General features: G+C 34.3%; 2 protein-coding genes across 4 annotated transcripts; both read right to left on the bottom strand.

The window, feature by feature from the left end:
- Nucleotides 1-251: 251 nt before the first annotated feature.
- LOC132299046 (uncharacterized) lies at nt 252-5,814 on the bottom strand. 2 transcript variants are annotated; one of them, XM_059795480.1, is made up of 4 exons: nt 5,488-5,814; nt 4,824-4,970; nt 3,014-3,182; nt 252-653 (listed from the first exon to the last, which is right to left on the bottom strand). In XM_059795480.1, exons 1-3 carry the CDS (start codon nt 5,749-5,751, stop codon nt 3,039-3,041), a joined length of 555 nt encoding a protein of 184 aa, XP_059651463.1. In that variant the 5' UTR covers nt 5,752-5,814; the 3' UTR covers nt 252-653; nt 3,014-3,038. The 2 variants fall into 2 exon arrangements, with proteins under 2 accessions (XP_059651463.1, XP_059651462.1); XM_059795479.1 differs by lacking the exon at nt 252-653 and having other exon boundaries at nt 2,688-3,182.
- Nucleotides 5,815-9,520: 3,706 nt separating this feature from the next.
- On the bottom strand, nt 9,521-15,869 carry LOC132299045 (digalactosyldiacylglycerol synthase 2, chloroplastic). Of its 2 annotated transcripts, XM_059795478.1 has the most exons (6): nt 15,736-15,869; nt 14,973-15,047; nt 14,346-14,766; nt 13,593-13,859; nt 11,114-11,463; nt 9,521-10,213 (listed from the first exon to the last, which is right to left on the bottom strand). In XM_059795478.1, the coding sequence occupies exons 3-6, from the start codon at nt 14,628-14,630 to the stop codon at nt 9,742-9,744; spliced, it is 1,374 nt and encodes a 457-aa protein (XP_059651461.1). In that variant the 5' UTR covers nt 14,631-14,766; nt 14,973-15,047; nt 15,736-15,869; the 3' UTR covers nt 9,521-9,741. The 2 variants fall into 2 exon arrangements, with proteins under 2 accessions (XP_059651461.1, XP_059651460.1); XM_059795477.1 differs by lacking the exon at nt 14,973-15,047.
- Nucleotides 15,870-16,150: the final 281 nt, after the last annotated feature.

The following is a 16,150-nucleotide window of genomic DNA, read 5'->3' as shown; positions in this document are numbered from 1 at the left end:
GAGTCTATAATTTTCTCATACTTAAGAGTCAAATGCCATGACGGTGATAGGGAGCAATTGCATACGACGGCTCTCGCAATATATCTCAACCTAACGCGGATCCAGTTCAAATCTTAATTAATTATGAGTCCATCCATAATTACCGACTATGAACCATTTATGATTACTATTTATATATCATGCATTGATTGCCATCACAAACATATATATAAATATCTCTTGTAATCAAATGGACACTATCAATTCTATAATGAATCGAAATATAATACATTGAATTCACCAATTGTATAAAACATAAATATTTTATGAACGCCAGGAACATATGTCACTTTAATCCAAACAGAAATTTGCTATGTCAGGACATATAAATCCCAACATAAGTATCTTCAAATCCAACGATGGGTTAAGTATCTTCAAATCCAAAAGACCAAAAGCAACATTCCATTACCAATAAATATCACTGACCGTTGGAAGTTGAAATATATATACTGATACCATATACGGAGTAACAATATGTTGATCAATAATTATCTTACATATTTGCAACCAGTGTGTAGAAAATGGCATTGTATAATTCTGCAAACAAATTTTCGCCTCTCAAAACCAAAGCAGTTGGTCACATTACTTCCATGCCTCTTTATTTGCAAATGCACCTGGTCAAAGAACAAAGTTGTTTTAACCAGAGACTTTAAACTAGTATTAATACTGCAGATTTGAAGAAATTATGTCATGATCTGAGTAAAATCAACAGCATGTTACTTCAATCCATCCCGTTACCCCATAAAATGTGATTTTTAAACAGTAAATACTTGCGATAGATAAGCTCAGCAAGGATATTAACAACAGTTACGGATGGCAATGGGGCGGGGTGGGTCAGGGATCTCATTCCTCGTCCCCATCCCCACTAAATTTTTCAATCCCCATCCCCGCCCCCACTTAAAATTTCACCACCACCCCCACCCTCGACCTCTTATCCCCATCCCCGCCCTGGCCCCGATTAACATATATTATTTTTTAAAAAAAAAGTATAATTTTTCTTATTTTCATATATATAATAAATCTAATTTAGTAATAAATTATTAAATGTAAAGGTATATTAGTAATTTAATACTTAATCGGGACCGTACGAGACGGGGCGGGCCGGGTTTACTCGATCCCCGCCCCCAGCGGGTTTTCAAAATTTACCCCATCCCCATCCCCGTTTACATAAAAGGGTCCCCATCCCCGCTATAAACGGGGAGGGGAGGGGCGGGGCAGGGACCCGGCGAGGATGGAAAATTTGCCATCCCTAACAACAGTTACTGCAAACTTTTTCTTCTTTTTTTTGGGAAATATTTTTTGAATGAAAAACAACACTCATTTGCAACTAATTTCAAAGGTCACCATCCCCGATTTATCAGCAAAGCGAAAAAATCTCTTCTGGCACGGTACTGTCAGTAGTGAAGCTTTGCAAAATAAATACCCCTATCCCACAACAATCGGAAGCTAAAGTCTAATGGCTCTATTAACAAGTTCTGTAATATAATTAGGAGAGCATCTAGGTAGTGCTTGCATGAAGGTTGCTTGCACCACTGTAGTAGTGGCATGTTTCTCCCCCGAGATGATTTTTCCAATGAGCTTGATTCAAGGCGAGGGGGGAAAAACAAAGTGACTGCACTATTAATTGGTCTCATCAAGTTGTTCGGAGGGGAAGACTAGAGACAGAGTCGACAGACCTAACTTCTCACAGTTCTCAGAATGCATGGTCTTTACTTAGTTTGGTTAAAGTCGACATCAACACAAACCAACCTCCACCACCACCAATCTACCCCAGTTGTGAGCAATGAGGGCTAAATGCATAGAGAATATGTAACCTTGTCGAGGAAGCCAAAATCTTTATTAGCCATGTTTTTCAAAGAGGTCAATAGATCTCCTGATGCAATTGGTAATTCAACCCATCGGTCGAATAATAGCTTCTTTCCACAAAGGTCGACCCATAAAAAATTGGTATTTGACTGGAATTTAGTGTAATAGTAACTCTGCAAATAGTGCATAACATTTATCATGTGCTTATTGTTAGATGTGTGAATAAAGGAATTCTAGAATATGAAAATCATTTTCAGTAAGTCAAATAGCCCATAATGCATAATTACAGTAAAACGTAAATGCAAAGATAAATGAAGAAAGTAGTCTCAAATACTAAACTCGACATAAACTCCATAGTAAGCAACCAAAAGACCCCAGAAACTGTAATAGAGACAATCCCTTTAGAAGATAAGGTAAAAGAAAGAAAAGAAAGACATGAAAAGTTCATACAAACAGAACAATATAAGAAAAGGCAAATAGCACCTTAGAGAATACTCATTTTAATGTCCTATCTTCAAGGTAATGACCCATTCAAATGACTAGACTATCGCGTAAATCTAATTTTGCACAAGATATACAGCATGTTTTTTTTCCCTCCATATAGGGGAAGGGGAAATTGAATTTCATATATCATTTGTTTGTAACCTCTTATTTTCAGGTATGAACTGGACTAATACCTCATTATAGGGAGTATTTATTCGATGCCAACAAATAATGGATGCATAAATCATCTATAGTTGACATGTCTCACATAGAAGATTCAAATTATAAAGACAGTTTCATAGAACATAAGAATATTCATTAGTTTGCATCGAATATCTTCCGCTTCAACATAAATGCAATTTTTAAGAAATTTCTTCTCATTATGCATCCCAAGTACAAATACATACTTGTATATAGGATATTAAAATACCAGATTGTTAGCACCACATATAAGCAACATATCAAATAATGTAATGGGATGTCCATTGAAGCTGAACGAATAATATATGAAATAACAGCATGTAACAACCCCAATAGTTGGAAAAGACTTGGACCGTGGTGCATCATGAAGCATCAGGTCTCGGGATCGATTCCTGCTAGGTGCAAACAATTCCTTGGAAGGGGGTGTGTGACTACCAACTAGGAAAAAAAAATACCAGCATGTAACAATGACGAGTATATATACCAAGATGCCTAAAGTAACGGAATCTTCACAAACTTGCAACAGGCATGTTGTAGAAGGTAGCACGAGAAGTGTAGGTTAACTTCTCAGATCCCTTAAGTCTGAACTCGATTGCAGTTACAGTCAAGTTTCTTCCACGCCTTACTACAGAACCATCAACTATTAATTCTGCCTGTGAATGTAGAAAATAGCCCATTCAGGAAAAGCAGTTAGGAAATAATAATAATAATGAAGTCAATGCCATGAATGAATATGAGGTTAAACCATAACTACACAGTTATATGATGAATTCAAAACAAAAATCTAGACATCATAAATTTAAGTCATTACGGCTCAGTTCTAGCCTTCCGTACTTTCACCTTGGAGGTCCAAGTCAATGCCCATGACCTGGGAGCACTGATATTATATTGATATTATGGTCATTGGGGTCAAAGCAAAAGCAACACACAACAGAATTGTGATAACTAATTCAATATTTGTCAAGACTTCAGCTGTAAACAAGTAATTTCTTTTTTTGGTCTCCCACTGCCTTCCTATATACATATATATATATATATATACACACACACACACACATACATACATACATATGTGTAAATATATTAATTATGGGATCATAGTGATCCCCAGCCTCCTTTGTTTTAGAAGGCATTTTTCAGCCATGCCTTGAGGCAAGACATGCAATAAAATGACTGGAGGCAAACAAAAGTAAGCAGACCCCTATGAGGTGTATGCTTTGGTGGACTAGGCTACACCCAGGGCACAAAAGGTGTAGTTTTCTGCACCCAAGTGGATTAAACATATGCCTAGTAGGAGTAAAGATAATGGCCTTCTTTATTTTATAACTTTTTTCATTACTATTTGATTCTACCGATCCACCACAGTTGAGAAAAAGCAATCACGGTCAAGGCTTTTAAGATACATTTTTTGGACTTGTGGATCTCCTTTTAGAACTCATCGGCTAATTCCATGATTTCCTCCGACACTAGGTCAGCAACTTCAGGCATGTTTTCGGACCAATGTCCTGAGGGCTTCCAGCATGTTCTTCCCATTTCAAGGTAAAACCTCAAATTTTAATTACTTGGGTCCAAGGATTTGATTACAAGGATCTTCTCCTACCATTCAGTTTTATCAAGGGACTATCTCCTTTACAAATCATAAGACATGAATTTTTTATTCCCCCACCTGCACCCTACAACCTCAAATTGGTACTTTCTTGTAATTGCATCACCTTAAACTCGAATCAAGATACTCATCCATGTTCACAAATTTATTGGTCCCATTGTGCAAAATCAAACCAGTTTAATAGACTTTCCTTGTTTATCCTCAAGATGCCACCACTAGCTCTCTGAAATGCATTAATTTCTTATTACATCTTTTCTTGGATTGCCATTCATCCATCTTAATATTCATATCTCAGTTAACGCTATTTTTTATGCATGCCTCGTGATAGTATACTTTGAAGCACAACTAGCCTTGAGCCTTTAGAATTTTTCACTGAACCTGATAGGTGTTAAATAATTAGACAGAGATCCGGAGCACCTCTTCAAATCAAAAATCATGCCATAACTGTATGGGAACGCTTAATCAAGCTCTCCTTCATTATAAAATTTTCATAAAATATACTAAAAACAGAGTACTTGGGTATCTCTTGCCAATAAACTTTCACATATAGTTAAACGATAAATGTGGTCAAACTTTACTCTAAATTTAATTTCTCTAAAACTAGGGTTGAGCAGAACAAATAAATTCATTTTAAATTCTTAACAAATACAGTAATGTAATTGTATTGGGGGCCAAGGGGGGGACTCACATTCTCTGGAGCAGCAGAGAGATAAGATATGCTCAATTCTCCAAGAAAGAGATTTTTATCTTTGCCCACAACGGTTCTAGCACAAGCAATTGACACCATCTCTGCCACAGCTGCAACAGCAGCTCCGTGCAATCCGCCATAAAAATTCTACACAATTCATAAACTGTAACATCAAACTTCCATATATATATATGTGTGTGTATATATATATATATAATATGATGAGAAAAGAAAAACCAAATAAAATAAAATCAACATGTTTATTTTTTTCATAGAATCCAAGTTTTAAAAATTCAGTCCGTTACCTAAAATAGATGTAGGAATTTATTTTTTTCATAGAATCCAAGTTTTAATAATTCAGTCCGTTACCTAAAATAGATGTACGAAAAAAAAAAAAGACCACAAAGATGCAAAATTTTATCTAAGGATCAAAGCTTATTAATTTATCTACTTTCCTTACACTTTCCGAGCAACCAAACAGCAAACACAAAGATTCAAAATTTTACTATTGATTACAAAATTTATGTATTATTCAAACGGAGTTAAATTAAAAGCTTGATTGATATTATTTTCTCGAACTTTCTCAGCAACCAAGCAGAACTTCAAATAAATAAATAAATAAAAGAGTGAATGATAAGAAGCCAAGTATAAGAGACTGAGTTACAGCAACGGGAGGCTTCACGGAGAGGAGACATGAGATCCGGCCACGCTCGATACGGTGGACCTTCAAGAGGCCTCCGATCAAGTTGGAGTAGAAGTGCTTTGAATCGTAACGCTCGGGGACGTGTTTCGTTACTCCGACATTGTTGAAGAACCCAAGGACCACAGATTTGTATTTTGAAAGGTCTTCATCAGAAATACCGGCGGCGGCGGCGGTTGCAGATGAGAAAAAATCAGGGTCTGGGCCGGAGGATTTCTTGCTCTCCATTTCTGCTCTCCTGTCACCCAAATTTGGGGGAAGTGTTCAAATGAACAGATACAACAATTACTTGTGTTGGATTAATTATATAAGAACCCCTATTATATATACATATTATATTAGAATAATTACACTTATCTTCGCTGTAGATTAACTAAATAATAGAAACCTCCCTTCTAATTTCAAATATAACATTGGCATCTCCTATCAATGTTAACTTTGACTCAAATTAGTTAAATGAATACTATACCCATGACATTTGTTAAAATACAACTCATTATTTCAAATTTAATTGTATTAAAAATCATACTAAAACAAGATTAAATACAATAAACACATACAACAAATAATTGACAAGCCGTTTTAATAAAGAAAGAAGATCTTCATATTAAGTCTTTTTAAGCCAAATGCGTTTCCATGATATTCTATCAAGGTAATTTTTACTAAGTTGATAAGTTTGGTGTGCTTCGTCGTTATTTGTTCGATAAATCTTATTCTAATTACGAGGAGTAGAGGATATGCAATGGCACTGGTACTAACAACATAAATAGGTACTTGGTGGAGTCGTGATCGGTGAATTGTGAGGAATTTCAAAGGAAGGAATTTCGAAGGTCACCAAGATTTTAATGGCAAACAAAGAATAAAAACCAAATTCTTTGAGATTTTTAGGTTAGACCGGAGCAATGGTGAATGGAAAGAGGTGACAAATTCAAAATATTTCAGGGACCAATTAAGCTCTATTCTTGTCTTTTAATGATTCAAAATTCGTCCGAGTTAAAAACAATCCTAAATATAGACCTAACTCAATTTATTTTCTTAGTAACTCAATTTATTCCTTTGGAGGTACCCACAAGGGCCACACATGAGACGAAGATTTTGGGGTGTACACTTTCCACACATGAGACGAAGATTTTGGGGTGTACACTTTGGCAAACGGTACGATTGAGCCATTGAGCCATTAAATCTCTCTCTCCAACAGACGAGCATTACAAGTATCATCAATGATTTCAACCCATAGGCTATATCTGTTTGATGTACATAACCTCTGAACTTTTTTTTTTTTTTTTCCTAAGATTTATATTTTTTATCATACTGGTAAATTTTAGATAAGGATAAATATGGTTGGACTTCATAGCAATGTTCCTCCTTTTGGTCATACAATTGTTTGACCAAACATACAAGTATTGTATTAGGTTTTTAAGATTATGATTTTTATTTATTTATTTTTTGTAGTTTAAGATTCTGATTTCGCTTATTTGTATACTTGTACAATATTGTTTTATCAATAAGATTTTCCACTTGTACAGAAAAATAACAAATTATCATAAATAATTTATTATTATGAGTATAATTGTACTATTGGACTAACCTTGTCATTTTTATACGAATGGTTCAGATTCTTTTACATTTTATCCTTTTTAAAAAGAAAAATAGAAGGGCCTATTTTTCAGTGAAAGTATTCTCATACTTCACAACTATTAGAAATATTGGTATTTACATTTCACATTTTTTAAGGATAATTGTATAGTTTTAAACTATAAAAATCAAATTCAGTTTGAGAGAATAATGAATCTAAATAAAATACAATAAAATAACCAATAGTTCAATCACAGGCTCTTACTTTCCAAAGAAATGTCAGTTCAATCCTCGGTGAAGGCATGTGTGTGTGAGTATCAACTAAGAAAAAAAAAAAAAAATACAATTAATTTTATTATATATATTTACTTTACACGAACAATGCTAGCATCTAAATTTCAATCTTCCATTTGAGATAATTATTCTCGTAGCATTGTCAAGAGATCAAAAATCTTTTTCTTGTCCTTCAAGGTATTATGCATATGTGTGTATTCATATTTCGGTTATGAAAATTTTAGTTCTTTTTTTATTTTTTATTTTTTAGGATAAATTGCGCTAACACTCGTTAGGTTTGCCCAACCATGATAAAAATACTTACTTGCCATTTGATTTTTGAATTGACCTATGTGAATCATTGAATTACTTTTATAACCTGCTATTAATTCACCAAAATTGCCCTCAAGAATGAAAAAAACAAATATAATTTCTTTTTATTTTTTCTTTGTTTTTGTGGAAGAAAAATGTGACATGTTGTGTAAGTAATGTTTCAGTAAACACTAAAAAATAAAAATATTAGCTTGTGTGTGATTACTTGAAGGTGATATTTAATATTTGAATATTAAAAATGATCTTATAATAAAAAATATATATATTTAAAAATCATATTTCTTACCGCTTGAGATGGAAAGTCAATGTTTTGTATTAGAATTTTGTTTAAGTATTAGATATTATTACTAATCTATCTATTTCAACTAGAGTATTAAACATGCACAAAAAAAAAAAATTCTTATAATGGTTTTATATTATTCTAAAATTTTAATTTTACATTACAAGTTTGGCCTCCCAATTAAAAATTCTTCCTCGCTCCGCCCCTGGCGTTAGTGGCCACAGTGGTGGAGTTTGGTGTTTTTTTTTCTTTTTTTTGTTAAGGGTCATTTTGGTCAAATAAAAGGACTAATTATTGTACTTTAATGATTTAAATGATTATGTACACTTATCATGCTTGGGGTATTATTGTTCAAGTTTTCAAACTTACGAAGACAATTAGATCACACTCTTCCTAAGTTATATCTACATGTCTTTATTACAAACTTAAGGTATAAGTGCAATTACCCTTTCTTTTTTTTTTTCATCTCTAAACCACTCTATCGTATATTCTTCAAACTTGTTAATATATAAATTCTCCTAATGAGAAAAGTTTGAACAATGTGATCATTCATGTAATCTATGTTTTTATATTATATATTTTTTAAATCAAAAAAATGGTGAACATTGTGATTACTCCTCTCATATATGCGTTTGCTAATGCAAATCACATAAATGTGCTTTCTATATTTGTTGAGTTGTAGAATCTCGATTTGATAATTGAGATCATGGAGGAAACCAAATGATCCCATTCTCTCCCTTAAATTCAAGAATAAATTTAATTCTCCCTTAAATAAAAGAATAAATTTAATTTAGAGATTGAGAGTGTTGAATGAAAAATTGATTGTTTAGTCCAACTTTGCAGCTATCATATCCCTGAAATATATCTACGATATTATTTTTTTTCTCTTCAATTTATTCCACTATTTTTATTAAAATCAGATTAATTTTTCATTTTGTTGTTCTATATATTTAGAGTTAGGTACACAATATACAAAATATGAATACATTGTCATATCATTGTCAATTTGTCATGACGTACTCATACACTACAATATTTTTCAAACATCATTACAACTATGTAATAGGTATAGATGACCTAAAATTGACTTATAGTAAGAAACATCTAAAAATTATCAAAAATTAGGGATTAGTCCCAAGTCAATAAACCAAATGACCTCCCAAAAATTATGGAAATTCGAATACAACTCAAACTAGAACTAAAATTCCTAAAAATTAGAAATTTTCTAAAAAGATGACAAAAATGCAGACCTAAATAATGAAATTATATAGGTCAATATTATGTTAATAAGATCAATTTTTATATATGAAATCAACTAGGATAAGTCTTAAATCGTTTATCGTCCCCCATCTTAACTACAAGTTTTAGGATCACTACTCAAATAAACGTAGGACTCTAGGAGTAATATACTCTAAATATATACTCGAATATATATATATATATATGCACACATATATACATATTACACACATATATTATACGCATATGTAGACACTTAGGTGCATGTAACATATGATCATGACATCACCTACAAGCTTGCAGTACAAACATTATATTACATATACAATTCCTTCATTACTATCGTCATGATCCACGTTCCACAATAAGTTTGTACCCAAGTCCCATCCTTAATTTGTAGAATTCCAATTACAGACAACAACACACAACAGTATACACTGCACCTATGGCAGCATTCATCATATGATAACAAATAGTTACCAAATTTACTCCCAAAGCAGCATCAGCACAATAAACCGTCAAGAATCCCAAATTGGTGGAGGGGGTGGTAAGCCAAGCTCTCTGCGTTGCTGTTCATCCGGTTGCAACCCCACGAGCCCGGTTCCCACGTAGTGCACTAATGCAGATGCAGCTTCAAATTTCCTCTGCAAATTCAAAGATGTCGACATAAAAAGCTTTGAACGGGTTGTTACTGGTTTCTCTTCTGGTGACCGGTCAAGCTCAGCAACCTTTACAAACCGTTCCGTGGCAGCTTCCCATGACAGATTGTGCATGTGTGCATCTGTTAGCGGAGCAGGCTCTTCAGTCAATGCCTTGCATGTAGCTCTAACAAACCCATCGTCATTCTCATATGTTCGACAGTTCGGGAACTGCTTGAAGAATTCATTTGAGGGATGATCGGCACAAACAACTATTTTGCCCATTGCCAGTGCTTCAGCTGTGGTTGTACAGACCACATCCGTGGTGCTTGGATTTAGGAAAACTTTATAGCTGGAAAAGGAATAAGAAAAGAAAATTTAATAATCGGCAATACACTACAACTTGAACTTCCAAGCATAATGTTATAAGCATAAAAGAAAAAGATGAAAGAATGAAGTCCCTGACAATCAATATCTATTGAACAAACCGCTGGACCATTAGCCCAGCTGGTATAACCTCTCCTCTCTCAAAGGAGAGGTGAGGGGTTTGAGCCCCATAGTGGGCATTTGTGGGTGGGGGAGTGAGTATTTACTTAACATATATATATATACTGAACAAGGGGAAGTGCAGGAGAAGGTTTCTGGTAAAGATAAATAATAGTTTTAATGTTGTGTTGGTATAAAAGAACTGCACATTTAAGAGCTAAAAAGAAGCGCTTCTTGATAACATGTATCGCAAAACCATTGCAATCATCTACTCAGAAGTCATTAACCATGAAGTAGCATCTGATAAATCCTAATAAATCAAATCATTTTTCTTTTTCTTTTTTCTCAGGACAAGTGAAACCAGTAGTAGGGTTAGATTTTAGCACACCGCACATTTCCTTCATATTCCAGGATTAGATATCAAATAAATCAGGAGAATTCCAATCTGTTCATATAAAATAAATTAGAAGAACAATCTGATCTATCAATCTTTATGGGTATTTAGAAATTGGAAAACATGAAAGAAAAGAAAAACAAAGAACAAGAAAGTATTATGCAGGTGTTTAACTTTTAGCCAGGGTCCCAATCTAAAAGCATAACATGAACTGAGAGTTACTAATGCAGCAATAACTAATATCACCAGAACCCTCTGGCATCTGCGCAGTGCATTGCTTTATTTGCAGCTGTAGCGTTCTTAGTTTCGTCTTCCCAGGAAAAATAAATCAAATTGATATTACAAGGAAATAGGGAATGATCGAGAGCTTACTCATGAAATAGAGGATCAGCATGATCACGCCCAGGATGAATTCTAACAGCTATTTCCAAGTCTCTGGCGGCTTCCTGAATTTGAGCAGAGTCCTCCCCGCTACCATATAAATCAACCTCAAGTCCAGTTAGTTCCTTCTCATGATCATGGAGAAGTTGAAGTAGCTCTTTGTAGCCTTTGCCCCACACCATTTTACCGATGAAGTAGGCACCTTTGCTGAAGGCCTGGCGTCCATTTTTCTTTTGCTCTTTCTTTTTCTTTCCAATCTCAAGGAACTTGGGATTAACTCCATGAACATTGCAGATAACAGATCTCGGAAAATCCTGTGTGGCAGCAGATAGCCTTATCACCTGCCATTTCATGACAACTAAGATCTTGTGAACAAGACATCTTTCTGGAATAAATAGGTATTAACAGATAGCATGGGAACAAGCGAAAGAAAGATACGAGTTTGTGTGGTGTTTGTGTGTCAGAGAGAGTCTTATTTGTTCCTACATACTTTTAAAATGATTATCATCCATGGGGAAGTATGACATCATACTATTAATTCAGAAGCAGTAAACTATAAGACACTCGGGCTCTCATTTAATATATTTTCTTTTTCTGTAGATGTTACTCAAACCCTCTCTATGATCTTTCAGACCTTCCATCATTTTCTTGTAAAAGAAAGTAACACCTACACGAAGAACAAGAAATACAGATGCGCAATATCTCCTACTTCCTACTAACAACATTATTGATCTTGCTTTTTGTACTAATCATCTAAACCATGTAGTTGCACGAGGCAGTAGAAGAGAAACACATTGAGGATAAATTAAATGCAAAACTCCCTATCAAAAGAGACTACAAACGAAAGAAACGAATAATACTTCCAAAAGAGTATATTCCCATATCCCAATCTAGTAAAAACGCACTAAGCCAATCATATTCACTTTGGTCTTAAACATCACTCATAGTAAGTGGAAAATTTGCCCAAAACACGTGAGAATATTACAGTACCACATGGCGAATGTATCAAAAGGAGATAGGTTCAGCCTCTCAATAGAGGCCCCTCACTGCACTCTTTATCTAACATTTGAGTAATGCTCGATTGGTTTGTTAAACATGTATAGCAGAACTAGCACACCCCAGTCAACTCTGAATTTTGGTATGTCCCGGCAAATATTCCCCCCTCTGCTATCCTTTCCCAGGCTTGGGAGGATTTAATAAGAGACCGAAATTTTAAGTGAGGGGACAGAGAGCTGCCCTTTCCCATTCCCACCGGTTGCAACACTACAAACGGCAAGCACCATGTTCTCCATAAACACTTTGCAACTTCAACAAATATTGATAGTGACATTAAGAAAGAACAAAAAGAACACACTTTTATTGTTCAAACAAATCTGAAAAGGCATTTGAAAGTGAAAGGCCTACGTCACCTGATGCTGTTTCCTATATATTCTCCTCTGCTAATTGAAAAGTTCATTACATTCTAGCTTGTAACCAATCAATCTGAAAAGGCCTAATTATATTGTACTATTCTAGGGTAAGTGGTGCATTGTGTTCCTGCTCTAGATGAGCATATAAAAGAGATTCAAATTCCAAGAAATATAGAGAGGAATACCTCATAACAATATTTAAAAAATATTTAGAGAGAGTGGCTTATACTGTGTTCTTAAGAAAAAGAGTAGGAATGTAAATTAGTATCAGCATTTATGGGCAAAGTTCTTCCAACAATGGGATAATGGTGTAGCAACCTGGGTTGATGGTTTTAGACATTCGAATGGGGAGATAAATTAGAACCAACTGTCCAGACATAGCCACATATATCCAACAGGATTTTATATAAATAAGAAACGACAATAGAAACCAAACAAATAAAAATAAATAAATAAATAAAATAGCAGATACTTAAAACATTAAGAATTTAGTACTTCAAAAATTTTGTTTCATTGTTTTCTAATTCGTAACTTAAATGCTGACATTGAGGTTTAGTTCACATTTCCTGTTAGATCTTGTGTAGTCAAGTGGCTCCAATTCTCACCTGCAATCCAAACTCCTTCATTAAGCAATGCAATGCATTAAATGAGTCAAAATGTTCCAAGATATATTTTTCAGGGAACAGAATTGGTCATGTAAATGCTCATGGTAGTTTGGAAAAATACATTGTAAGAGGATGTGACCCGCCCCGAAATTCAGGCTCTTTGATGACAACTAGCCTATATCATCATGTCAACTAGCTTTGAAGGAATATCAATTGCCAGAAGGTTCATTACTATTAATATGAGCATAGCACCCTACCCCGATCCTTTTATGAGTACATTCAGAACTATTAAGATGAGACCACCATCAGAAGATTATATTTCACTTGCAATAAGCATACATGAGATTTAGTTGCTTTTTGGAAAGAAAAAGTTGTCACACCAATATAATCTAACATCTTCACAAGTAGCAGATAGGTCATTCCATTAGAAAGAAAAATAAAATTCAAGAAAAATACCTTGTGGCAATATATATCAACAACCCAACTATTCATGTATTTCAGAAAAAAAGCTTGAACTCGTCCATTCTTCTCTCTTCTCACATATTCCAAATAATTGGTGTGAACAACTCCTATAACCAGGCGGAATTTCCTTTTCCATCTCTTGCCATGATGATACCATGTCAGATGTTCTGGTTCCTCAAGGACAGCAATGTCTGCGTCTTCATCAGGAATGATTGCTGTAATATCCCCAACGCCGAGAATGCTTCTTTTATCTATAGAAAACTGCAGTATAAGTATGAAATTATGATATAAGTGATGTTGCAAACTAGAATTTTATTATTTCTTTTTTCAGAATTTGGAATTTATTAATATTAGAATCTATATATCTATACGCGCACACACACATACTATTCTAGGACTCTCTACTTTGGTAATTGCACTAAGCCAGCAGTTCCTTATGTCAAAGCAGTGAAGGGGCATTGTTGGATCTCGTGCTAATGACTTTCATTACTCAATCACATTATACAGGCACCAAGGAACACCAATACCATTCATCTAATCGGATCCAAAATCTTACCAAAGAAAAATGACATTGAATAATAAATTAATAACGAATCAATCAGAAAGCCAAACAGGTACTTTCCATCAATTAATAAAACATGTTGTCCACTTCTGGGCACAATTTAAGTGGATAAGATAAGATCTAAACGGAAGAAGATGCATGCTGAATCATGTTTTTAAGAACGAGGAGTTCAAGCAAAAATCTACCTTTCCTGGATAAAAACGTATACTGAAACTGGTGGATACAAAACCCGTCCTATCCTCAATCCACTGCCGAACATACGTCTCTTGTTCTGAAGGTGATTTAAATGTGATATTTTCAGGATAAACATGTTGTTGATCTTTCAGAGACAACCAAGGAACTACCAAAGTAACCTTTCTCTTCGCATCTTTTGCAAGATAGGCAGCACGAAAGAGAGGATTGACAGCTGTTCCAGTCATCCATGGAAGGCTTGCAGTAGTAAATATTGAAACATTCTCTTCCTTATCCATTCAAGATCAGGTTCAACAGTAATAACTGCTTTTAGCAATACCACTTATGGAACTGGAGACCCACAAGTGACGATTTGAACTGCAAAAGTAAGAAATCACTCCAACCAGCTAAGGCCTATATAGACATCCCAACTAACTGTAACCAAAACAAAGAATCAAATATTAGTGCACTTGGTGTGAATAAATAAATATAAACAACTCTCCCCCAAACCAGATACTATTCCTGCATCTTTAATTCATTAAATATTCTCTGTTATGATTATGAAAAAGAAGAAGATAAACTACTATCTCGTTATTCCATTTTTAAAACATGTATAGAAAAGACAACAATGAAACGCATACTTTTGAAGCGCTCACAACCTCCTTATGCCCAAGTAATGATTAATTCCATAACTGCTACAATTTCAAGGATCTTTCCTAGTATCCCAGAAATTAGGAACATTAAAAACAATAATAATTAACCTGTTAAAATAAAGGAAAATCAAAATTTTCAATTTTGCTCATCTTCTCATACTGCAATTAATTAAACTACAATGTTTTTGAAAAAGTAACAATTTGTGTGCAACAAAAAAAAGGGGCAAGACAGCTCGATTTTACTCATCTACAGAAAAATAAAAATAAAAAAAGGTTATAACTTTAGCAGTAAGTTGATAAATTGTAAATGGCATCATACTTCAACAAAGACCAGCACAAAATTAAGAAAGCAACATCAAGTTTTTCACAATAATTAAAATTGTAGGCCGCAAGTAACATACTGAATGGGGAAAAAAACACAAAACAGACAAATAAACAAAAAAAAAATTCACAGTGATCCACAAGACGATAATATAAGAACCAAAAACCACAGTTTCAAATTCAACAATCACAGCTCGTACAACAAAATACCAAGTTATCGCAAATATAATAATGATAAATTAAAACAAAATTTCCATAGAAAGCACACAATAATGACAATCAACGCATAAATCCGAAGATCATCCCATTAGATTACACTACTATTTTTCGTCGATGAAAAAAAAAAAAAAGCAAAGTTGTACTGTTTCAATCTCCAAGCAAGTAAACAACAGATAGATATAATCGCAAACGAGGTTTTAGCGCTGCTTACCTAGATTTTCTCGGTAACCAAAGAGAAGGTCGATGAATTGTAGCTCTGGTCTTTTTTTCCTTTCCAAGTTGTAGCTCTGGTCTTGCAATTAGTCTTTAACGAAGAAAAAAAAAAACAAAAATAGAAATAGAGAATAACAAATCGAAAAGAACGAAAACATTTAACTTTGAGAGCTGTAGAACACATTTGATTTGCCAAGAACGACGCGCAGACGTAGCGCGTGCCGTTTGTTCCTTGTGTTAACGACAGAGTAGTTAGTAGTTAGCTGCAAATGATCTATATTAACCTAAGTGGGATATATTATCTTAATAGTGATTAAGGATGGAATTTGGCAAAATGTGAGTATGGTGGCCGGCTCGTTATAATGAAGTCACCTTGATCAGATCTGATGTGATGGTCACATAAATTGAGTTCA

Source organism: Cornus florida, unplaced genomic scaffold, assembly GCF_030987335.1.
Source record: "Cornus florida cultivar Cherokee Brave unplaced genomic scaffold, ASM3098733v1 CherokeeBrave_3.0.0_Hap2_Chr03, whole genome shotgun sequence".
Taxonomy (NCBI): domain Eukaryota; kingdom Viridiplantae; phylum Streptophyta; class Magnoliopsida; order Cornales; family Cornaceae; genus Cornus; species Cornus florida.
The sequence above is the reverse complement of the archived record's forward strand: the minus strand, read 5'-3'. Positions and strand labels throughout refer to the sequence as shown.